The following is a 25,967-nucleotide window of genomic DNA, read 5'->3' as shown; positions in this document are numbered from 1 at the left end:
AGTCCCTGAAAAAGAATCTATTTTATAGCTGTTTTTAGAAGGGAAAGGGGGTGGGGGGTGGGGAGAGGAGAAACCATGACTGTAACTGTGGTGCCATTTGAAGCCACAGATATGTTGACTGGTTTTCTTGCTGTTTTACATCATTCTCAGCTCATCAGTGTTATTATGTCAAAAGCCTCAGTGTTAGTTTGGATGTGGAAATAAGGGTGCTTAGTTTGTGTAGCTGTTTTATATAGGCCCGCACTTAATGCGTTTTATTCAGTGTAATTATTCGTACATTTCCACAGTCCTTTTGTAGCTTTGTGGACTTTGTAGTTCATATCATGGCATGAGGTTGTCAAATTGAATGTTGTCGCCATCTTGTGGTTAAACAAAGTTTTCAGTTTTCTGAAAATGAAACCCACCAACATATTAAAAATTGGCATTCATTGCATTTTCCTCTTTTTAATTATAGACAACTTTGTGTACTGTGCCTTTAGCAGTTTACTATTTGTCATAGACTTGGAAAAACATTGCTAAAGTCTAACCACTTTGTCCTTGGCATTCATACATACCTCATACAAGTACCTGGGTGTTCATCTGAACAACAAACTGGAGTCACAACGCAGATGCACCGCACAGGAAGGGCCAGAGCAGGCTCTACCTCCTGAGGAGACTGTGGCCTTTGGGACTGAGGGGGCCACCCCTGAGGACCTTCTAAAACTCTGCCTATAGTAATCATGCGCCATACTGAAACATAATGTGAATCATCACTGGAACAATATACTAAAGGCACAGTGTTGTGTTATTTATTATAAAATGTATTTAGGTATTTATGGATTTATTTGTTTGTTTGTTTGTGTATGTGTTTGTTTAACAGGAAACTGTACAGTCACATATGTATCAGATTGCCTTCAGATTGCCCTCAGTCAGGCATTGTATGCTTCCTATTCTTCTGCTCTTCTTGAACTTTGCATTACAACCCTGTAATTTGTCCATTGTGGAACAAATAAAGGTTTTGTCTTACATAATAGTGGGCTATATAATAGGCTAAAACATACAAATATCCTACTGCATAATAATATATAGCAACACATTATAATTGATTATTATATTATGTTGCATTAATTCATTTATTAATAATAAATAATGTACTGAGGCCTGTTTATCCTTCCACAGGGTGTAGAAATTAATTGAGCTTTTGGCTCCCTCTAGTGATTTAAACTCCTCCTTTTAAAAATCTGTGTCGTCATCACTCTATTTTTTCCATTGGTTCATGAAACAACCTCCACATCGTCACTGTTCTGGTTTTACCCAATAGCGCCGCAGTGACTTGTGTTTACGCATGGTCTTTTTGTCACTCACGTCCCTCCCTTTTGTAAGTCTGGACTCCTCCCCCTGTCCCTCCCCCTGTTCCTCCTCCTGCACCCCCTCCTGCTCCTCCTCCTGTCCCTCCCCACAGCCCCAGCCCCCTGTGATGTCTCCGTCCAGCACAGGCTCCCCGTGCGCGGCATGTCTCATCAAGCGGCAGAATCTAAAGCCTGACCCAGCCACAATGGAGGCGTCGTCCTTTTGAACAAATGCGCTTGTGCACGATAAAGGTAATTGATTATGTCGCTCTGTGCACCTATAACAGCACCGATACTTCCACTGAGAATAGCTCATGGCTCTGGGTTTCATTTCTGTGTCAGGAACATCACTGCAAACTGAATTATGATCATGCTTGTCCCGACAGTGCGAGTGTATTGGACAATGAACAGCGAGAAATCCCAGTCAACGTAACTCCATCTGGACATCAGGACAGGCCACGATGGCTCTGATAAAGGCGGCATTAATCGTGTTACTTCATGGCGGTGAGTCCATGCTGTTGTGTGAATACTGTTTACTTTGTAGCAGTCTGCCCTCTACACCTAGTTATTATTACGTAGCAATGAGTGGCTGACTACTTTACATTTTACAACTACAATAGTGCGAATAACCCATACTTCTAACACTTATTTGCTTTTCTAACATACCGATTATGTTTTTCCCTATGGGCCTATTCCCATGTGAGGCCTCTCCAGTGGACAGGTGTTTGTCCACTCCTCAGTAAAGTTAACACCCAAACTGACATGATGTTATCAGTTTCATCCATTCAACACCTACCTCATAGTTTCTGTAGGGTGACACAGCCTTGATCTCTCATCCCTGTGGTTTTTATCTCTTTTCATTTTAGAGTTTGTATTTGTTGACTCAATGATTGAGGAGAAACAGACACAGACAATGGCATATAATTAATTTCCTCATTTCAGTCTGAAGCACTTGTTGTTGCGCACTTGATTGTCCTCCATGTTTACAAAAATGTGCAGCATTATTTTATTATTATTCAATATTCATTTTACATTTTGAATATTAAATAAGTTCAAAACTTAAAGTTAGTTTAAAACGTATTAACCCACACTATTAATTTCCTTGATGCTTTTAAATACTATGCACTGACTTAAAATGTATCAATACTTCATCCATTTTCACCCATACCAGGAACTGAAACTGAAATAGACACATAACTACTTCATATCTACTAAATAAGATAAAATACATCAGTGAAATGAATCATCTTCTCTCTACTACTTCCTGATCTGTGAATGTGACTAGGTTAGTGGTTCAGTACAGACATTTGCACCTCATTTTGTGCCGTTTCTAATCCAGAGTGAGCATTGTGTCCGAAGAAAAAGATGTGGTTCGGCCCCCGCCCCATCCCATATCAGCCCAATGTTAATTAGGACTTGATCCGCTTAAGCCTCCCTCTAGTCTCTCTTGTCATTATGGGCGTGTTGATACTGGGCTCAGGTCATGACAGAGCTCCAGTTGTTTCTACATCTGACACTTTTAGTACTGTAAGTGCACAGAGACAAAACACACATAGCTAGTATTTCCTGTTGTTCAAGAACCATTTATCACGGTTATCAGTTTTAGGGCGTGTTACTTGGAGCTTTTGTTTTTGTAAGGGAGTGTACCTTGTTAAATTGGGGTAATCACAAATCACTGGCATCATCTAAAATGTATTTCGGCTTTAAACCTGGGGATGCGGAACGATCAATCTTCCCTTCCTCTAAAATACAATATAGTTGATCAGCTGGTTGTGTGTGTGTGGGTGTCTAAACTTGTAATCTGAATATGAATTATGCCTGTTGGGTGAATGCATAAAAGAAGAGCTGCCCATCGAATTGCAAAAAGAGCAGTATAGGCCCTACAGCATAAAAAGAAACCGCTCACAGCAAAAGCAGTTGAGATCTTCCATCAACTATAAATGTCTGTCCAGTCTTGTGTCCCGCTCAATGTCCAGTTTTGTGGCATCTCCGATTACATCTATCCACAGGCGTCTCATGATATTGAATGTTTTGTCCATTAATTTCCCCATTTTTGCAGAGTGCTGTGAAAGGCGTCAATAACTCACTGCTGACGCCTCATCAATCTTACATGTGGTTTCTGACACACTTGGGTGAATAGTTCACCTCTAACTGTAAAGAGAAAAAGAGAAGCTCTTCATTTGGCATCTTTGTATTTAAAAATGTTTTGTGTTATGAATTAGTGTCCAAAGCTTTTTTTTTTTTTTTTTTAGGGAGAAGTGCATTATAATGTCACCTCAGAAGACACACCAGGTTCCTCTTTGCACTCCTTTGTGTGCCATGAAAAATAAACATGGATACATTTTCTTAGCATTTGTTTTGCCTTGTTTTGGAGAAGGCCAGGGACAGAGTATCAGATTTAGCTATGTCACAGTGCTGACATTTACACTGCTAGTCTAAGCAGAAGTATCACAAATAGCAGAAGAAAACTTGGTACTTACAGTTATTATTTTAAATGAGTGCCACATATTTAGTATAAACTAACGGAGTAATGAAATACAGACACATAAATGTAGAAGTAGGCTCCTGTTAATGATATTTCATCATTTCTGTGGAAGTTTGAGTCATGCAATCAACAACTCCAGCCAAAATATTATGCACTGGTTCTAACAAGTCTGAATGAACACAGACGTCACCTATGTTATGTCTTTTCTCATTAAATAAATACAACTTTTAGCTGACAATGTGATCTGTTTTGTTCACTGCTGTTAATTTCGAGTATGTTGTGTTAAAACATACAACATTCAAACTAAATAACACTTATCATGGGGATTTCAATTAGTTAAATACATACGCAATATGTTTTTATTGTGCTGGCCCAGTGAAAGATTTTTACTCTTCCATTTAAAGCATCTGTTTCCAGTGAGGCATTTATCAGCTTAAGTTATTGATTCATGGCTGATTGTGCCAAACATGCTGTGAGTGCTGTAACCCACACTAGTCCCATTGCTGTTATTAAAAAGAACATCTATCTCAATTTATTTTTCTTTCCCAGTTTTCCAGTGTGCTGTGTGCCGGGATGTAACTCTACCCATCGGACCACTTTACCGCGTGGCAGGTTTCCCCGTGTCCCTGCCCTGTGTGGTGACGGGGTACGAAGGCCCACGGACACAGGAATTTGAGTGGTTCTTGTACAGAGACGATGCGGGTGGGAGGCAGATGGGTGTCATCTCCACTCGGGACCCAGGTTTCCCCTATGCCCCGTTTCAATCGCGGGTGAGGAACAGCGAGGTCAGGGTGGAGAGGGATTCGGGTGATCGGGTCCGACTGGTGATCCACAGGCTGCGTATTGAAGACCAGGGGAAGTACGAGTGCTACACACCCAGCACGGACTCCACCTATCAGGGCAACTACAGCGGCTCGGTCATCGTCAAAGGTACAAGTCATTTATTTCAGCTTTTGTAACAGTGGAATGCTTTGAATGATCCTGCTGTGGAATAATAAGAATGTGACAAGGCTGCACAGACAAAAAGGCGATTTCTCACATATAAAACTAGTAACCAGGTGTACATGGGCTTAAAATGACCCAGCCTTGTGCCATTTTCTGTGCCTAAGTCTGTTTTTGTTTGTGTTGTCGGATTAAGTTGTTATGTAAATAAGACTGTATGTGTGAATGTGCAGACACAAATGAACTCTACACCTCTACAATACATTTTATAAATTGTGCTGCAAATATAAAGTAGTACACATAGGACCTTAGACATGTTCCTATTATCAGTATGTGAGGAATGTTAACAATGCAATGTGCTATGAATGTATGATCCAATTTACATTTTCAGCAAATTACTCATCATAGCTTGAGACTAACGTCAGAGAATATTCACCTGGAGTTTCTATTTCATACTATATAGGTATAGGTGGTTTCAACGGTGGTCCTCTGGACATTGTTTTTGTGCTTTTGTGATCATCTCCCATCCAGAAGCCTTTTTCAATTTGATGGAACTGGCTTGAATCTCTGGGCTTTATTCTAACTCGTGTTTAGTAAGTCCAGCCCCAAAGGGAGTTTTAGAGTTAAACTGGCCTGCCATTGTTTACTTCCTAACATCATTATGGGTTGTTATTCCCCTATTGTGTATTGGCTGTTTCACCTGCCGCGTTCTGTAAATGGCTGTTATTTTATATCAGACTTGGAGTCCACCATTTCTGTTCAGAGAAGGATTCTCTTCACATGAATAGTTTCCTTTACTCCCCAGGCAAACTAATTCTTCTCTCCGCTTTAAGTTTGCACCTCACTGTTTTCAAATGAGTGGCTTGTGGTTAGTAAACTCAGGTTAGGATAAAGCCCAGTGCTTCAAGCCAGTTCCATCAATCTGAAAATGGTTTCTGGGTGAGAGCCAAAATGTCTTGATCACAAAAACAATGTCCAGATGGCCAACGTTGAAACTGTCTCTACATTGAACCACTCCTGGACAGATGAGGGATTACACCGTCTCATACTATATAGGTTTACTTCTTTCTCAACTTGAAATTAATAAATTATGCTTAGTTTACATTATTATTTTAATAATTCAACACATCACATCTAAAATATGTTTTTAATCTTATTTTAAAAACAATAAAAAAATGCTCTGATATCAGGCAAATATGACATAATGACATAGTCTGTTCTGTACACCCACAGTGATTCCCGACACACTGCAGATCAGCTACTCTCGCTCGCTCACAGGACAGCCACTGCCAGAGGGGGCTGAATTAACTCTGACTTGCTCTGCTAGTATCCAATCGGAACAGCTCACTCATCTGTCGGTCATGTTTGGGAAGCACGGCGAGACAAGTGACGGAGATACAGAGATTATCTCCATTGACAAGATGCTAGGGGTTGTGCCTGCACGTCTGTACCAGAAGCGCTATGAAGATGGAGAGATCACATTGGAGAAGAGGAACGTGGAGGGTGGACAGGACCTGTACGTGATGAAGATGAGAGGGGTGCAGGCAGATGACAGGGGCTCCTATTTCTGTGAGGCCTCCCAGTGGATCCGGGACCCTGATCGATCATGGCAGAAGATTGCACAGAGAAAACTGGATATTGGCAATTTGACTGTCAATCAACTAAGTTAGTACAACCAGAAAGTGTGCCAGTGTTTATGTTGACCTTAGAGGATTGGTGCTCTGAATTTCACCCAAAATTAATACAATTTTTATAGCATTTATAGCTGTTACAAGTTATCACAAGCATTGGGATTTAGTTGCTTCCAAGCCTTGTTAAAAAGAAGTATTAAAAACAGTTGTATTAGGAATGCCATGCACTGCATCAGTGACATCAGTGATTCGCTGTGGTGAGCTTTGAAGAGAGAAAAGTTCTAGTATGTCTATCCTCTGTATATATAAGGATATAAGTAAAAAGCACAAGATGATTGACACGTCTGAAGCTCACTTCCCCTTTTGATTATTGTGTTGCATGTGACAGCTGTCTGCCTAAGCAGCTGGATAACTGCCAGTTGTCATCCAGGGCTGCCCAGTTGTGATTATAAGAACCTATACAGATGCATAGATTTGAAAAAAGCTTTGTTTTCTGTGTAATTTTTGTGGCATCTCTGAGATTGGCCTCTTAAAATAGCAATGAAAAGTAGCTTATTTGAACACATGATCACATAAAATTAGTTGTAGAGGTAAAAACGGGAACTTTGTTTTTGTGATAATGACTTTGTTTGGTTGGTTGGATAGTCAAAGTTCATAGTTTTACATCAGTAACTACAGGATTTTGTAATTACTGGGCTTATCCATATGAAACAAAAACTGGCACAATATTTTCCTCTCACCAGAAATACAAGTGAAATTATTTTGTGGCTTCAGAAAGTGCAGTGGCATTATTCAACATCAAACATATGATAGATGTGTCAGCTGAAAGGTTGAAATGTAGTTAATCCCTTACAAATACTGATGAGGTTCAGCAATTGTGGATCATGTTTGTGAATCTCCCATGAAGTTATATAGGCTCTCCATCAGACATTATGATATCATATGATGGGTTTTGGCCCCATAGAAAAATGTTATCGATACTCACAATTCCTATGAATGTTTGGCCCTTGTTTTCAGTGTAGTTGCTAGGTAACAATAATGGTATGTCAGTAAAATTATAAAAAAATGAAATTTTCAAACTGAGATAAAATCTTAAATATAACTTTATTTAGTGAAACGGATAGTCTAACCTGTCCTATGCACTTTACTGAAAGTTGTGGTTAAAGTGATTTGTGATATATTCAGGTCATTTGAATTCCTCTTGTTCTGTTTAGTTAAAGCATTAAACATCACGCAAGTTCTAGGCTGCCCTGTGTTTTCTCATACTGCACTTAGTAAAACAAAGGCTTCCCACATCCCCATTGTCTGCTCAGATAACGTGTCTATTATAATGCAAATTTCCGTCTACAGATATTGTGAGCTCAGTAGTAAACAAGCGCTAAAAAAAACAATGCATGAAGTTGTTATTTAGTTATCAACTTCCTCAGACTAACCACTAGAACTGAAGATGATCATGTAGATTTTATTACAGTTCCGGAGGAGTCTCTCCTGGTACTTTCTCTTGCTCCCACTGAACAAAGCACCTTTAATTAGAACGGGCTCCATTACCCTTGACCTCTAAAAATAAAACTGACAATTATGAACAAGTGTTTTCATTTGAATTAAACTCACACTTCCCATACCATTAATGTTTTTATATCTTTGTATTTTTTATTACAGGTGACATTATAAAAGTGATGCCCGTGCCCCAGGGGATTCTGACACTGCAGATCGGTGCTCCCCTGCTCCTGACATGTGAGGTGCAAGGATTACCCACTCAAATCAACTATGGACTCTTGGTTCAGTGGTTGGTCAGTGATGGCACCAGAAGCAAAGAGGTGGTCAAATTATGTTTGTACACACAAAATATTATTTTTAAGTTTAGAAAAGTTGCTAAAAAGTGAATGGAAACTAAATGCTAAGCTAAATTCTATATTGCATATATTGAATGCACATATGCACTTTGTTAGGTGGAATTGGCACGGATGACTCCTGCTGGTGTGGTGAGCTGGGGGGACGAGCTGAGCCAGGGCAGGGGCTCACTGGAGAAAGTGTCTGATGGCCGATACACTCTTAAGTTGTTCTCGGTGCAGCCCGCAGACTCCGGCTCTTATCGATGTGCGGTCAGCTTTTACGCTCCAGACACAAGCCTCAGTCCATCTACAGCACCCATCTACTCCCAGCACTCTGAGGGAGTCACTGTCAACCTCCGCACTAAAGGTGAATTCTTTTTTCAGTTTTTATTTTAATAAGAAAAAGTCATTGGCCAGTACAACCATGAGCCTCTATCTAACGATTTCTAACAGAATGATATATGTGTATAAAAGTGTCAGAATTCTGTCTGCACATGGCAGTTTAATGTTTGATTGAGGAATTGATGGACAATTTTATGTTGATGCTTTGGCACTAAAGGGAACTAATCACACACTTCAGAATGAGTCATTCCTTTTCATACACTCACAATTTCATATTTTTGACATCTTGCTGTCAATTGCTTTGCTCTAATTGTGTGATATTCATTCCCACAGATGTGCGTGTCACCGCAGTGGCTCAGCTCCCTCGTGGTCCCCTGTTGAAAAGAGGCAGTACCATCACTTTAATTTGCAATGTGACTATTATAACCACAGGCCCTGTCCAGGCACAGGTGCAGTGGGTGCGCTCGCCCATTCCCGAACCAATCACAAAGAAAGATCAAAGTCCAGCCTCAGACGTATCTTCGCCTGATGAACCAATTGAAGTTACACCTGAGCCAGTAGCTACTTTGAGGCATGACGGTGTGGCCGAAGTATTCTCCAACAGCAGTGAGGTTAGCGTGGACCGGATAACTATGAGCAGCTACAGGCTAAGGGTGCATGTGGCCCAGACTGAGGACCAGGGCTTGTATGCCTGCTACGCTAACGCCTGGGGACAGGATCCACACGGAGCATGGTACAACACTGGTGTCAAAGCAGAGTCGAACACAGTGACTGTTTATCTCTATGCTCGGGGTAAGTAATGCTTTGTGTCATGAGAATTTATACAAGTTTGGGCAATATAAATAAAAACAGGAAAAGGCTGGCTAAGCAGATCCTAACAACCCAGTCTGTCAGCAGCCATTTTTCTTCTTAACATTATTTAAGATAGTTAGAACTTAAGGTGCACTAGGTAACTGTAACTGAATGAATGCAAGACAGATGTTTTTCATTGTAAAAAAAAAAAATCCTCTGTATGCAAACTGTAGAACATTAAAAGTAAAACAATAAAATCTCAAGACATCACAAGCAGGTGGTGTACCCTTCTCCAATGGTGCACATTTAACAGTTTGGACATGTACCTATAAATATTCTGAAAAATGATTTAGACACTCCAGATGTGAGTTGTATTTGTATTCCACTCTCCTTCAGTTGAAAAATCATTGCTCTTAGCTCTATCTTTTTCACATTTGTAGGTTCTTATTTACTGTGGTGGTAGTAGTGTCGACTGCCCCCAATGACCCTAGTCTGATTTATTAGCTATGCAGCAGCTCTTCTGGGTTATAGTTCAAGAAATGCCCTCTCGGTTTAAGCCTATTGCTTATCCAAATTGAACGCAGCTGTGTAAATGTCATGAAATCATTTGACCCTTTTTGGGGGAGTTGGGTAAAACTTGTGTAGGTACTTAATCTTTGCTGCCAAGTAAAATCTTACCTTATACTTTATAAAAACTATACGTTTTCTCTCTGCCAAACTTTTTTTTTTTTTTTTTACAATACTTTAAAAGTACAGGTCTTTGCTAGTGCTCTTAAATTGAAGTGTACATATTATTACTTATTTGATCACATTTAATGATTTAAGTTTTTTTAAGGTTTTGAATTGTGTAATGTATTACTTAAAATAAACGCATATGCACCTAAGCTTTTACGTAAAAAAATGCGTAATATACTAGATTTGTAATAAATACAAAAAGATTACAGGCAAGGGCAGGTCCGCATTTCTAACTGACAATATCTCATATATTGTACATTGAATGTAAATCATGTTTTGTTTCTGCTGCAGCGGAGGATCTGCTCCTCATCCCTCTGGTTGTGGGCGTGTCGTCTGCGTTGTTTGTTGGGATTGTCATCATCTCAGCTGTGACATGTTGCTTCATGAGGCACTTGGCTAAACAGAGAGCCCGAAAATAAAACAAATGCTATCTGCTGCTGCCTACACTTTGAATGGCCTAAAAGAAAAGTTTTCCATTGGATGGCTGGAATGATCCAGTGTCTAAGCTAACACTTAGCTTCTGCGGTTCTGATCTATTTGTTTAATTATCAATGCCAAATAATTTGGTTTAATATACATCTAACTTTTGTAGTAGTCAATTCCAGGCAAAAAAAGTTTATTTTTTTAGATTTTATGTCTGCTCCATGCCGACTGTGCACACCTGTTGTTTTCGTAGATATTTTGTGTTTTGCAAATATAATACTGCCTTTTTGCAACAAAATTCCCTAAATAGACTAGACTGTTGCTCTGTTTTGAACTGTCCATATGTTTACAGCCCCTCACTACTTTTTTTTTTTTTTTTTAAGTTAAAACAGATATTTAAAAATGCCACTGCAGGTTTCATATGCCCACATGAAACATTGCCTAAATATAAGTTCATGTGTTGTCCATTGTCACTGACTTTTAGTTGGAGAGAACATTTGAAAGTGTCTCTGCAGCACTGGTCAGCAGTGTAAACAAAGTCTGCCTGTGACTTAATAAGGAAGGCACCTACCCAAGACTGCCTCATGCCAAGCCCATTGACTACCATCATTGTGTACACAAGCTTTCTTTGTGTATGTTCACAATGTACTATTTTTTTCTATATATAATTTTGTTATGTAGGCAAAGAAATTGGGGTGATGTCTATAATGCACTGAGCAGAAACATGTATTTTTTTTTGTCACTTTGTTTTACAGTTTGTTTGACTGTAGTGTTGTGTTCGAGTTTAACATTCTGCAGCGGTCCAATGTGAAGCACTTGGACTAATGTGGGCCTCCCAGTCCACATCTTACTTGAGTTTCTTTCAGTTGAACAGTTACTTGCTGTACTTGGGCTATGGAAAAACAGTTCTTGTATGTTACTTGTATCGCATTGTGCAAAAGTAGTGTAATGTTGGACTCTTATGCCTGAGGTGAACCCGTGCACTCCAGTCATATGACTAGAAGAAGGTCTGCTGTCGCCAGTGGTCACATGGTTAAAAATGAATGACTTGAGCCACTGTGGCTAGCCCCAGGAAATCTGCTGGACACATTCACCTTGTGGTGAACACTTAAGTGAATTCTGCTCCCCACATTCTTCCACTCGTGCTCCATTAACACTGATACAGTATGCTGAAGGCAAAGGTTTTTTTCCAAATTTGTTTGCACTCATTGTTTGTGTTAATTTTATTTGTAGCCACTTGTAGCCATTTGTAATCATCTGTATCTTGTGGATGCTTTTAAATGTGGATCCTACAGGAGCTTGTGCGTTCTTAACTGACTTTTAAGGTTCCTCGTAATGAACAGGTAAACACATTTGTGTTTGTTTCCAGAGCCACTTTGTTCCAGATCAACCACTCAAAGCTGATTTGCTGCTTCGACATACTCACCCACAACATGATTACACAGGGAAGGCTCAGATACACGTGCACTCTGCCAGCGCACGGTGCCGCTGGCTCATATTTCCGATGGGAATATCTGTGTCCTTCTCTAATCCCATGGCCCTCCCCCTCTGCTCCTCTGCTCCTCTGGCTCAATTCATTTCAGTTTGTGCCAAGAGGAATTAGTCAGTTGGAAAAGTTAAGCTGTCCATAAGTTACATGTTGTGGCTGTATGTATGAATGACTTGTCCACTCTTAAGTCATGAGCTGGTACTGTTCCTGAATGCAGTTTGTGTGGAGTTTGATAAACTTGTTCACTTTTTCATGGTGCTTTGGTAAACCTGCCAATTGAAAAACCAATAAACAACTGTGGATTTATCAGGCCTTTGGGTTTTTTTTATCTTCATGTGGGTAAGTGGAAGTTGAGAAGCTGGAGATGATAATAGAAGAATCCAGCAGCATTTTTTGTGGTAACTGGAAAGGATCAATTGTCCAAGCATATTTTCCATCTTTCGTTTGCAAACCATCATATTACTTGTGGTTGCTGATAGTGCTGATTTTCAAGTAACTGTTTATCACAACTGAAGTTCAAATTTGTCCATGAAAAGTGTGTACGGTCGATTTGACGGTATATGTTTATTTATTCATATTTTTCAATTTTAGGCATGACTGAAGAGGACATGCAGTCTTCATAACAAACACTAGACACTTTACACCATAGAAGTTTTTACTGTTTCTAAATCTGCTACAATAGTTAATGCAAATATACTTTTTACAAGCTTTTATCTGTTCTGCTGCCTTTGTTTGTCGGTTCAGGTCTTTGCGGCCCTGGTATGATCCTATATCAGTTTATAGAGCATTACATCACTAATACAAACACAGTAATCCTCTTCCTCCTGTGTGACTTCACCGAGCATGATGAACAGCAGAGGCTTTGTAAAAGTGATAAGGGTTACATGCATGCCTAGGTTCCCCGTGATACAACACAACAGTGATCAAGGCTGCAAGGGATAGGAACATATCTGCAAGGGAGCTGCATAGTAAGATAGAAGCTGCTTTCCTTAATCACAATAAAACTAAAAACATCAACTGCAACTTGCTAGTTTACTCTGAGGTGAATTGTTTTATTTTTCTATAACAATCTTATTCATATATAGGTTAAAAGTTGGATCTCAAAAGGCATTCCTTAAAAAATAAAAAAAATAAAATTTATAAAAACATAAATTAATTTAAAAAACAGTTTCAATAAAAATCACATAGTATTATTATTATTATTTTATTAATCTAAATATATATTTTTTACATTTATACTCTTTATACTTTATACTACTACAAAAATTTCACAGTTTGTTTTATTTATTTTGAGCTCAACAACCTTTTTTTTTAAACATTAAACAAAGCATAAAAGTAGTAACAAAATACCTGTTACAAAACCAGACTATTCTATGCATTAACCTCTCTGTATGTTTGTAAAAAATTCTATAAAACACTGTTAACAACTGAAAACATTGCTACAAAGGGCTATTACAGTACATATTTACACAATGCATTAAAAAACTAACATCTAAAACATCTAAACCAGTCTCTTCTTCCAAAACACTCACACCTGCCACATAGTGTTCACTTATAGTAAGTGCAGGACCAAGAGCGAGGCGTCACCAGCTCCCAGAAACTATCCTGCAGGGAAAAACACACATGTTTCCTTTAGCCTATAAACACATTCCCTGTGGTAATAACATTATGTGTCATCTGTTCATGCCTTTAACTGCATAACATAAAACCATGCATTTATTATCATTGTATAATCTTATTTTATGGGCTCTATTTTTAGACAGCTGTGACGGGTGCTAAGCCAGAGGAGGAGGGAGTGACGACAGTGGCATTAGAGGAGGCCTGGCTTTCGCAGCAGAGAGTAGAGAGAGCAGAGAGCAATAAGTGTGTTAACTACTACATCGCTCCCATCTGCCACAAATCCTCCACATCTGGGACCTGATCCAGGTCTTGACTTTTCAAGAGTTAAATGTTGGTCAGGGTTTCATCATTATTTGCTCAAATACAACTCATGTGCAATGGCTGTACTATATGATTTCATGTATTAATTACATTTTATTTATTGCTAATTTATGGTTTTAGTGTTTGGCTTTATTTTATTATTCTGGTACTATAGTTTTAAAAGTATTATCAAAAAGAGCACATTTTGTTTTCTATTCCTGTGTATCACTTTGAAAACTGTTTTGTTTATAAAATGTGCCATATAAGTAAAGTGGATTTGGATTCAAATCAAACATTCAATCTAATAGTTATTGCGTACCCCTGCTTCACTCGTAAACACCACTCAATGTTAGACTTTTACGACCACGATTTAAGTTAAGAATGCAAAAATTCAAAGCATCTGACTGTCATATTATTAGAAGACTTGGAGCTGAAACTGAAAATAGCAGGAAGTGTGAAATTACTCTAAAATAAAATTTGTTTTGAGTTAGAGGATATACAGAACAAGCATGACAGTGTTTTCAAACCATTTTGTTCATGTGCCAAGTTTGCGTATTATAAAACACCCACACAAAACAGAACTTTTCCAAGTCATCACCAAGTATTTTTACAAAGTTCAAAGTACATCAGTCATGCACTTAGTTCTTCTTGTTTTTCACTTCATAAAAATCTGAACGTCCATGATGTTTTTGAAGGTAAATTAAAAGTGCTGACCCATAGGTTGCCTGCATACATATGTCTCCATTATACAGATACTACCCTGTCAAAAATGATATGAAGAATCGCTTTTATGTCAAGTCTTACTGATTTTGCTTCCTGCGGCTGTAATGGTTGTTTATCTGCCCTGGCACTGTGCTATTGTGACCTACTTCTGTCAGGGTAAATTGACTTTTACCCTCCATGCTCTTGTTCTAGTCTATTTGGATGTTATGCCTACCTAAAAACAACAAACACGTCCTTAAAATACTTGCCCCTCTCAAACACCTACTATCAAAACAGAAGTAATTCATTGTATTTAGGTTTTGGTCTGTACTCTACCATCACTGGGAATTTGAAAGGTTAATTCTCTAAAGTGCAGTACATATGAGTGGAGTACGTACCCCTTTAGGAGGACAGTGGATCTGTGCGTACCACTCCTGACAGTAGAGACACACCTGGACCCCCTGCCCCAGGAACAGACACGTCCACATGACCACGTTGAACACTGGGCTCTGTCGCTTGTCATTCATGGCGAAGTTAAAGAGAACTAGAAGAAAGAATAGAACATACTTTTATATTTTATGTGCGGTATCTATAATATACTGTATACAGCTTTAAAGGGACTAAGTCATGTCACTATCAAAGTACAAAATATAATATAGTATCATCATCATCAATCATCATTACTGTGAGTATGCTTAAGGGCTGTAGAGTCAGATAATCCTACAATATTATATACTCAAGTGTTCATTCATTTATTATCAGTAATATCTTAAGTAAATATGTTTCAGTTCTCACTCCAAGCACTTAATTTATAACCTGTCTATTTTTGAGCAGTTACATTTCAAAATTTTGTGCGTGTGTGATTAATTTACCTCCAAAGATGGCAAAGAGGATGAACATGACGGGATAGAAGAAGCCAAAGCCCATTCCCAAGGCATACTCATGAACAAAGGCGGACACCATGAAGACAGACAGCATGGCAGCTGTTCTGAACTTCCTCCTGGACAGCTGGAGGGATCACAGGCACACAGAGGATCAGTCGCAGGTTCAGGGGTCAGCACAGTTCAGATACATACATGTAAAATATACTGTTGTGTGAGTCATGTGAGGTTGTTTCAGAGCACTTACCCACAGGAAATCTCTGTATCCATAGTAATAAAGAAAATCATGGACCACCACGTTCCAGGTGCGATAATAGTTTGCAAAAGAGTAGGAGTTCCACCAGTCCTGTAAGATTAAGAAAAAAAGACCTATGAATTTACAGTTAGATTAGCCGTAGGGTTAAAAATGAGGTGCGGTAGTAAATAATGTGATGCAGCAGTAACATATATTTACCTTCTCTTATGGAATTTGTACTTTATGATAAAATACTAAATTCTTTAAACAATAGATTATTGCAATCCCTATTCCGGAGGCCAGAGCCTGAGGCTTCAGGCAAGCACAAAACAATAGCCTACTTTCACAACTTATCTGACTTACACAACAATAATGTGATCTCAAACTGTTTTACCTTTGTAGTAATACCTTAGTCATAATGTGTTAAATATACAGCAAAATATTGGCTCAAGATATCTGTGATGCAGAACTGCTGGTTGCCCAGCAACAACACATAAAATGAAGCGTATTTTAAGTCGTCTGCTGTAATTAGAGCAAAGAGTTTCATAAAGGAACATCTATAGTCTCTGTCAAATCAGGTAACACTCATGTGTATGTATGTCTGTTTGTGTACCAAATTAGTACAAGATAATGCATGAGTACAAGTCTCCTTAAATCCTCTACATTTGAGCCACCCCTCAATGCTGCTGCTGGGGCAACCTGCCAGGAGCTGTGGGTGCTCACAGTGCATCCATCTCCAGATCTTGAGCTAAGCTTGGTTAGGTCTACCTGAATGAAGGATTAGCCTATTGTGCATGACTGAGGTTCATGGGGGAATATATACTTATAGGAAACTAACCCAGACACAGGGAGAAGATGGATGCACCACCAAGAAAAGCCACAAGGAATTTAACTCAGGGCATTATTTCTGTGAGATGGTGAGAGTGCTAGCTAACATGTCGGCCACTGTTTAATGTCAGAACATGTTCCATTTAATATCACAGAGTAACGTAAACCCAATCACAATGGCAGCGCTTTGATAAACATGCACTATATGACACAGCAGTTTATTATATAATAATATTATTGCACTCATCTTATAATATTATTATATAAATACAGACTATAATAAACTAACCATGTCAAAAACCTGTCCAACTCATTTTGTGTCTATAATTGCCGCATTGCATTATAAACATGCTGACTATGCTCAGGGCCTATCCAACTGCCCTGAAGTATTTAGCTCTGCTTTTCCTACTGAGAAACAAGAGCCATGGAGGTAATAAGTGTAGAGGAGGCGATCAGTCATAGACCTCACCTTATAAAACATCCTGTCGGCAAAACGCATGAGCTCGGCAAAGAGATTGAGCCAACAGTGCAGGAAGGCGAAGAAGCAGAGCAGCAGCAGCATGGTACCTGAGCGGGAGACAGTATCATTGTGAGGAGATCTAACTGAAATGTACACTTAAGACACTAATTGATTTACAACACTATTAAATGTGCTAGCGTTGTGTTACATGAAAGGTCTGTACAGATGTATCTGGTATTTGATGTAGGAGTCACTTGCCTGGTAATATTGAATGGAAGACCGCAAGCACCATTGAGCGTTTGCTGAAAGTCTGATTAGTGTCAGGTCTGAACACTGGGACACAGAGTCGCTCCAAGATGTAGAAGCCGTAGAACAGGCACAGCAGAATCTTCAAAAACACACACACAAACAATTATGTATTATGATGTATCCTTCAAAGTGATCCAGTTATTTAAATCTTGTATTAGTATTTCATTAGTATTGTTTAAGTGGATATTTATCTTACCATGCCAATAGTAACTCCAACATACTTCCATCGAATGCGGCTATTTCTAAAAACAAAACATTTGATTAGTTACTTTTGCTAGTATGATTAACTTCAGGGGCATACAGTTGGTAATTACCTGGGGTATGACTCTCGGTAGATAAGTGTTGGGCAGAAGAGGAAGTACAGGTAGCTTGAAAAAGTTGGAAACCTGGGATTTTCTCCTGAAAACCAAAGTCATCAGAACAACACAAGTTAACTCAGTACACCCTAATGGGAAATCTATGGGGCTGGTGTTTTATGAGAAAACAGATAAGGTTGAGTTTAGACAAATAGCACTGTAAATAAAGTTGTGCTTAAATTTTTAATACTCCTGTAGCTTAGTATAATTATCCAATTTTCTTTTTGTAAACACAATGATTCACAGCAGCTTTACACAGCATTCACTGCACAAAGAGCAGTGCTTAAATGAAACTGGAAGAAGTTGATCACTAAATCGTTCGGGCAAATTACCTCTAATGTACTTCGCTATGGGCTTGGCTGCGGTAGGGCTTTAGTTTCTTACAAATAAAACTAACTTCTAATGTCTGTCATGATTAAAATCACTGATGTATTATGGCTATAACTATGGGAGTTCTGAGAAGTGTTCAAGCTGCAAATGACAGCTTTTATCATCTCAGTATTATTACATTTTCTGGCTAAAGAGATTCTCCTCATCAAATAGACATTCATAACACAAGCCCTTAGGAAAAAGAAGATTGGACATAATATATATCTTGTATGGGTTTTTCCTAGCAAGTCTGTATCATTAAAAGGCAGCCTGCTGAGCAATGTCTCAGTCATTTTTCTTTTGTCGCTGTGAGTAATGGCTCCACTCAAAGTAGAAACACCTGATTTCCACACAATAGGAGGCCGTACCTTCTTTTGGAGGATTGTTGATAATAAGAGGAACTGACTCCCTTATGAACGAGTAGGTTTTCATCAGAAATCGAATCTGTAGAAGGAGAAAAAATGTTTTTTTATTACTTGATACTACATATTAAGTGAGCAAACTATGTAATCAATCCATTCATCAGAACATTGGCTTATATTATTATATTTACAAAGGCAAAGGAAGTAGACGAAACCAACAAAAAATACAAGAGTAATTTATCTGTAAGTATGCACCTCTTTTTGTTATTAGTCATAATTATTGGTGATAGTAATTCTGGTTTTCTCACATTGAAAGTAAGATTGAGAGTTGTGCCCGAGGACACTTTTATTTGAAGCAGAGAAACCAGGTAAGAACAACCCTCTTGTTATTGGACATGTTTTCATCCTGGGGCTCTACAAAATACAGTGTTCAGGTATTGATTTCAAGAAACCAGCAGATCTGGTATGTCAAAACACAGAATGTAAACTTTTACACGGTTCCCACACAAGGGATAAATCTTGTATTTCCAGATGTTGACATATGTGTGCACTCAATGCTTTGGGACTCTCATTTCAGCAGACGGGGTTAAAGTTAGTCTGGGGACACTGGCTGCAGAGACAAAAGGGATGTGAGGCATATATTAGTGGATAGATGCTGAAATGTTGGCTACACTCAGATCTGCGCCTCTTTGATCGCTGTCCAGATGGAAGTTGGGGAAGCTTTCTTTTCATCTTGCTCCTCTTTGGCTGTTCCAAAACAAACCTATTATGTAGATAGAGGTGTGACAGACTTTAAGAGCGTCTTTGACCAAGGGTACTTAAAAGAATAGCTAAATGCCACAACAATTTTAACGGTTTCAGAAAATGTCCCATAGTATAAACTGTATTTTCTAATAACCACAAACACATTTCTATCCACAATTATCTACAGTGTAAAATATGAACATGTGAAAAACACATTTCACATTTGTTTTTTTAAGGTATCGTTTCTCATAAGGACAAAAGACATAATGTTTCCTACTTTAAGGCCTATGTTTAAATTATGTCGAATCTCTGAAAGTGTCCCACCCACATTTGGTATAAATTGTGCCCTTTAGCTAGTCCCAGTTCTGAATAGATAAACTTGTTCATGTGAATTCTGCCACTCTTTCCAGGACAAATGGTTGAAAAACGAAATCTTGACAGGTCATAAAAACGTAGCCAGAATCCAAATACATTTAGGCCTACGTATCCTGTGCCATCATCAAGCCCTTATGTCAATCCTTCAGTTATTTTCTCCTGACAAGAGGTTTCCAACCCAAAAAATCTATGCAAAACTGGATGATTTGCATTATGGTGTATTGTGTAATTGTTGAACGTGAACTTAACTAACCTGCTCCAAGATAACAATGAACCTTGAGGCAGGGGGCAGCTGGTTGTGCACGACCACATAGACAGGGAACAGTCCTAGGACACAGGTCTGCAGGGCGCACAGGACCAGACCAAAGCCCAGACTTAGACCCAGCTTTGAGGGGGACTTGTGGTACAATGACCCCCAGGAATCCAGCAACCGATAAGGAACAAGTAAAGTGTAGAGGAACATAATCGTCCACGCCCATGTAACCACCCCCAGCTTCCCAAAGGCATAAAACAGCAGGTCAAACTCCAAGACCAACCTGTAAACATAAAACAACACCATGAACAAAGTATATATTTACAACAAGTACATTTTAAAGTGCATATGACAGGTAAACTACTCATTTCACTAAAACAGAGTTAGCACAATTATAATTAAGATTTTATTTTTTATTTTTTTACTTATTATTATAATTTATTTATATTTTATATTTTATTTTAGTGAAGTTTATAATGGACACAGGCAGCATTACAGGTTAATAACAGGTTAACATGGATCAGGTTAACAATAACACCTTTATTTTTGTTAAATTAAGGTTTAAACTGATAGAGAAACGTGTTCCTTGAGCATCCTTGTATTTGAAGTGGAATTTTCAGCGTGGTTATCAGGTAGGGCATATTCTGTTTAAGAACTCATCACAACTTCCTGCATTTTTGTACTTTCTTCTCAGCTTTTTTTCTGCAAACTGTCGCTAAACTGATCTGAACTGAACCCCAAAAAACATTTAGCTACTGTCTCACCAAACCAAGTCAGAAAAAACAGAAAAACCTGTAATATACACTTTGATTAGACTTGAGCATGAACAAAAACCTCTTAGCTTATTACGAATGGTTTGATAATTAAGGGATCATGGTACAGTTACTATGCATGAATCATTCTTAATAAACTATTTGTTATTATAAAGTGTTACCTAATTGTTTATGGAGGATTACATTTACATCTCCACCTGGAAATAACTGCAATATTTTCACATAAAAGAGCTTCTATAGTCACCCAGAACTTGAGTCTGTTCACCACATTAAAGTCGAATCTAACTCAGGGCAAATGCATTGAATAGTTTGTCTCACTGAGGCTTTTCCCGCTGGCACTTATGAAACAGGGTAAAAGGCAGGAGACTTAAACCCACAACCCCACATGTGCGAAACAGCCTGCACATCATTACACGGCTGCCCATAGCAACAGCAGCAATCCTCGCAGGGGCCGATTGCTCTATCTTTCATGCTCCAGAAGAGTGGGGAGGCGGGAAACAGAGAGGAAGAGAATAACAAGGTTTAGTTGGACCAATAAAAAGATAAGACGGGAAGTTTCAGAGCACCCCAGGGTACAAAAGTTAGCTGGGGGTGACGTTTGGGGTCATGAAGTTTGGGTGTTTGGGGAACTGTGTCAGCCTATATGTGCATGTATAAAAGATAATAACACTGACCTGCCATGTTCAAGGTAGTCCACAGTCAAAGTGCTCAAACTGAAGATGAGAAAAATTGCCAGAAACATGTGGTAGATAGTTCGGATGTGGTTGATCTCAAACAATTCACTAAAAACAGGAATGAAAACATAACTATACATACAGACAATGTTATAAAATAGACATATGCAATTTGTTTGAGTATCTTGTTGATAATTGTTGTCGACACATTACTGATTGAAATACAAGGTCCTAAAACAACATAAAACACAAAAAGACCCAGACTTTCAACTACATTTTGAGACTCATTTACAGAAAGTAGGACCATCTTCAAATCATTGCTCTAATTTGCAAGATATTGCAAAAATGAAGCAATAGCAGACACTAAACAGTGAAAAACTAGTGACCGAAAGTTCCAACCTGTTTTATGACATTATTCCAATCACCAACTTATGTATATGCAAACTTAACAGTGCTACAAGAAATGATCCTCTTACTCCCATTTCTAGACATTCACTATCACAGACGGTAAAACAACATTTAAAAACAAAAACAAAAAAACAACCTAAAATTCAAATGAATTAAAATAAAGACTAACCAATTATTTGCATTTGTAGAATACTTCAGTTTGTGGCATAGTTTTAATATTTATTATGCATTTGAGACACAAATATCTTTCTTTTGAAACAGAGAAGTGTCCTCTGGTGAAGTATTTATTTTATTTGTGTAGTTTTTAACATGTTGTCAGTGACATCCACCTGCAGCTCCCTGTCCACTGCCTTATCTTTAAATATTTATTAATTTTAGCGCAACTCAGCAAAAACCTCATAGATGCAACTGGACAGGAAGTAGTGATGCTGACAGTGAGGTTGCCGGGTGCCGTTGTGCACAGTCAATTGTGGTTATTATAGTTCTAATCATAACCATGGACAGAAAATGTGTAATTTCTCCCTTGACACAATTTTTATTATCACAGTTCATCACACAAGCTGCTATTGTTGCACTTCTAAACGATGAGAGGGGAGAGATGAGAGTGTGCATCAAACGGAATATGGCTTTATAAGTCATAAAAATGGAAATAAAAACTTGATAAAAAGCCTGGGCTATTTGCTGTTTAAATACTGGCTATAACTGAAGAACAATACTTACTCCAAAAGGGACATTCTGTGCATGAACACTTTACCACCATCTTTCCTCTCTGTTCTGAAACAGAGCATAAAAGAGGATTAGTCTTAATGTTATCTGCCTCAAAAACATGTCAGGCCCTTTCATTCTCACCTAGAGATGGGCGCCTGTGCCGGCCTCCCATTCTGGTGCGGCTGGATTTGGGATAAGGTTTGAACGGACTCAGACAGCGCTTGGTCCACAATCTCACTAAGCTGATCCTGCAGCTGGGCCAGGAGTCTTCCTTTCACTTTCTAAAGGGCGACAAGAGGTGAGAGAGTGATATCATCTGTTCCACGGAGGGTAAAATGTAAAAGGACCAAAGGTGACAACACCAACCTGAACATGTTTGTGCCACAGCCGCAGAGCCTCATCCTGAATGTGTCTCAACTCTGGGGAAATACGAGACGATTGTGCAGCTTTCATACACAATTTGTATTTAGTATTTGATTGATGAATGCAAATAGCCTACATAATTGCTGCTCAATGATAAATGGTTAGAATGGTTTCATCAGACCTGAGGCTGAGGCTCAGCTAGGGGCTACAGAATATCAAGTCTAGTAATCACTTAAGGCATAATCACTCCACTCAGGCAAACTAAGGCTAAACCAGGGAAAAAACAGCACAAAAAACTCAAGTCAAAGCTAATCAGGACTACATGGCTAGTCTTGATAGGAAATGGGACTAATTGATAACTATTGTTTGGGGCTGGAAACATAAAATTATTGTTACTTCTCACAATAGCACTGACTCTAAAACGTGATATCTTGAGTCTAGGATAAAGACGTATGGCTACAAGGAAAGAAACTAGTGAACCCTACGACAAACTACTCTTACCCTCCTCCATCTCTACGCTACCGTACCTGGGCTGGAGATCTCATCAGAGCTGCGACCACTGATATTTCGGTGCAGCACTTGATTGGTTGGCTCGGCCGTCGTCATGGTTACCCTCAAATTGGTCCGCCACTCGGAGCGCTACCTTGTGAGGCTCGGTTGGATGATACTGTGCATATTAAAGAAGCAGGTTAGTCTGTGCCTATGTGGTTTGAATTATGTTCTAACATGAAAACTGCCATAATGTTTGTTGTATGTTAAAAAGAACAGAATTGTGGGGTGCTTCAAAGATACTATAGTTCACTTACAGCAGTGTCGTGTTGAGATTTTGATTTAATACACAACGGATTTTTGCTTGGATTTATAGTTGGGTTGGGTTTGATGACGTAAATCAGAGGCTCTTCAACAATAAATCGAGTTATTAATTGGGTCATAGGGCCTATTGCTGGCAGGTTGCCTCATATCAGTTAATATTCCTGGCTTCTGTGCCAAAAGGCCCTGTCTGCAGATCAAAAGCACAAAGTTTACCCTAGGATGTATAGGTCAGGCCTTTGAACGCCGGTTACCTGTCGAGCTTGTCCATAACATGAGTGCTATTGTAGATCAATCGAAGCAACGTAAACAAATGATAAGACTACAGGATCTCCACACACTATAGAACAGATAAGAGTGAGTGAAGAGAGCAAAAGGAGTCAAAGACATAAAGTGACCTTGTTTTATAATCCGCATGGGCTACAGAAGAAACCAAATAGGGGGATTATATGTGTGCATGGTGCCATAGACTGAAGTCAACAGGGGGTGGTGGGGGATCAACTTGCAGCATTTATTTTCGCATTTAAAGATTACCGGTATTAGCACGTAACTGTAAAAACTTTAATGCCTTTAATACGTCCAACAAGATTATTTAAATACATGACATGTCTGATAATAACACAATATATTATTCCTTGTGGTTAATTCAATGTGTCACAGACAAAATAAACAAGCAAATATACAAAAAATACTATTGTTTTGTTCATCACGGTGCTGTATTGTTACACACTATTTTTGTTATCTAATTTTGGAAATATATTTGAACCTAAAGGAGTTAAAGGATTTTGAAAGCTCCTTGGTACAGTAGACTGATTATTTTTTACAATTTTACATTTGTTCATATATCTTGTCTGGTCTTACAATTATAATTCTGTTCAATTATGCTGCAATACAACCAAAAACTCAAAAACTAACTCAAACTCTAGTTAAATTAATTATAATGTATATGACAAAATTAACAAGACTTTTCATCCAGATACTCACAGCGTCTGGATCCTTGCGCCTTTAGGTGAGTAGATGCCCTCCTCCTTCACACAGGCTCTGGAGTGGATTGGAGTAACACAGTGTTTGTGACATATGTCCTCACCTTTTTCTCAGCGCTCCAGTGAACTTTGACCTCTGAATGCTGGACTTGGCAAACGAGTCTCCGCCCCGTGCACCCTCCTCTGCACGCCGAGGTTAGATGTTAGGACGAGGAGTATGTTGTCTGACCTGGGACATTTTGTAACTGTACACTAGGGAAACTGGCTTAAACAACAAGACAAATACCATATAAATATGATTTGGCTTTCAAGTGATGAGATATAATCATATTACTGAACAATAATGTGCTTATGTGACCTGGCTGTTACTCTCTGGCAAGGTTCTAGCCAACAAAGTGAACAAATACTGAAGTAGCCAAGTCATTAAGCTGTGTTCCGTAAACATTACCAACGTGTAACAAACTGCTGTTTTGCTAGTTTTGAGCTCAAAGCTCACAATGAAAAAGAGCGGCAGTGAAGAGTCATTAACTGTTTTTAGGGGTAAGTAAACAGACACAACAAAGATTATTTAACTTTTTGAAGTGTGTATTTTCACTAATGAGCTCAAACTAGAAGCTAAAAAGCAGTAATACAAATCTACAGAATAAAATCTTAATCAAGGAGTAACGTTTTAACCACTTGACTCAGAGACTAGGGTTAATTCTTGTCTTAAAAGTGTGAAAGTTTAAGTTTAATCAGTGCTTAACTTGAACTTGTATTGTGCTTGTGACACTTAAAACAAATATAATCCACACAATCATAGCGCAATGCTGGATTGCTCTTTGCTTTGACTTGGATAGAAAACTGGGGCAAATAACTCAAAGCACAAACAGTGGACAGTAAGAGCCAACAGTAGTGCCCTCTGACTCCTCGCATTGATCTGTTTTAGTGGTCTCTCCTTATCAATAAAATGAGCGTCACTAACTGGTGGCTTCTGGTGGTTGTTCCCAAGTCTTTTACAGACCTTTAACAGTTTTTATTCTGGACTTTTCTCCTTTAATGTTAATTTTATGATGATTATTGATTAAACTTATGGCAATCATTCTGAATATACATAACTTACTGTAAAACCGAGGCAGTCGGGGCTTGTCCGGGTTGATTTGTCCGGGTTGATTTACATTGTTTGTTTAGTCCTGGTTCAGTCGTAATGTAGTCAACTTTTCAAGCTGTCTGGCTTCTGTGTCTCGAGTGGTACTTCTAAAGCCAAATATGAATTGTTACTATAAAAACGTGTGGGACCTCCCTTGTCAAAATGATTAAATATGAACCAATCAACCTACAGCCTACAGCTTTGTGGTGTCAAACTCAAATCTGAAGAATAATCTGGACACGTTTTATATGAGCTGTTTGTTTAAAAGGACTGTGTTACTAGTCGACAGGTGTTCTGCATGTATTTCAGTGGTGGAATGTTCAGCA

At 38.7% G+C, this 25,967-nt stretch overlaps 2 protein-coding genes across 2 annotated transcripts; one reads left to right on the top strand and one right to left on the bottom strand.

Moving 5' to 3' along the window:
* Positions 1–1,450: 1,450 nt before the first annotated feature.
* Positions 1,451–12,308, top strand: igsf8 (immunoglobulin superfamily, member 8). Its single transcript, XM_033966089.2, has 8 exons — positions 1,451–1,580; positions 1,715–1,832; positions 4,363–4,743; positions 5,989–6,420; positions 8,046–8,203; positions 8,336–8,585; positions 8,894–9,352; positions 10,379–12,308. The coding sequence occupies exons 2-8, from the start codon at positions 1,790–1,792 to the stop codon at positions 10,504–10,506; spliced, it is 1,851 nt and encodes a 616-aa protein (XP_033821980.1). The 5' UTR covers positions 1,451–1,580; positions 1,715–1,789; the 3' UTR covers positions 10,507–12,308.
* A 954-nt stretch (positions 12,309–13,262) lies between these two features.
* soat2 (sterol O-acyltransferase 2) lies at positions 13,263–24,627 on the bottom strand. Its single transcript, XM_033966090.2, has 16 exons — positions 24,514–24,627; positions 23,247–23,386; positions 22,723–22,775; positions 22,498–22,637; positions 22,369–22,422; positions 21,241–21,348; positions 19,794–20,076; positions 18,428–18,503; positions 17,649–17,733; positions 17,531–17,576; positions 17,284–17,413; positions 17,035–17,132; positions 15,750–15,848; positions 15,494–15,629; positions 15,020–15,165; positions 13,263–13,604 (listed from the first exon to the last, which is right to left on the bottom strand). The coding sequence occupies exons 2-16, from the start codon at positions 23,323–23,325 to the stop codon at positions 13,548–13,550; spliced, it is 1,590 nt and encodes a 529-aa protein (XP_033821981.1). The 5' UTR covers positions 23,326–23,386; positions 24,514–24,627; the 3' UTR covers positions 13,263–13,547.
* Positions 24,628–25,967: the final 1,340 nt, after the last annotated feature.

Source organism: Periophthalmus magnuspinnatus, chromosome 5, assembly GCF_009829125.3.
Source record: "Periophthalmus magnuspinnatus isolate fPerMag1 chromosome 5, fPerMag1.2.pri, whole genome shotgun sequence".
Lineage (NCBI taxonomy): Eukaryota > Metazoa > Chordata > Actinopteri > Gobiiformes > Gobiidae > Periophthalmus > Periophthalmus magnuspinnatus.
This window is presented reverse-complemented; position numbering and strand designations above follow the sequence as displayed.

Coding starts and splice junctions, on each gene's coding strand:
- soat2 (XM_033966090.2), bottom strand. CDS start 23,325: ATGACGACGGCCGAGCCAACCAATCAAGTGCTGCACCGAAATATCAGT. Junction 18,504..19,793: donor TCATTGTTATCTTGGAGCAG/GTTAGTTAAGTT, acceptor CTCCTTCTACAG/ATTCGATTTCTGATGAAAAC. Junction 15,166..15,493: donor CCTCTTTGCCATCTTTGGAG/GTAAATTAATCA, acceptor TCTTTCTTCTAG/TTCTCTTTAACTTCGCCATG.
- igsf8 (XM_033966089.2), top strand. CDS start 1,790: ATGGCTCTGATAAAGGCGGCATTAATCGTGTTACTTCATGGCG. Junction 8,204..8,335: donor ATGGCACCAGAAGCAAAGAG/GTGGTCAAATTA, acceptor GCACTTTGTTAG/GTGGAATTGGCACGGATGAC. Junction 9,353..10,378: donor TGTTTATCTCTATGCTCGGG/GTAAGTAATGCT, acceptor TTTCTGCTGCAG/CGGAGGATCTGCTCCTCATC.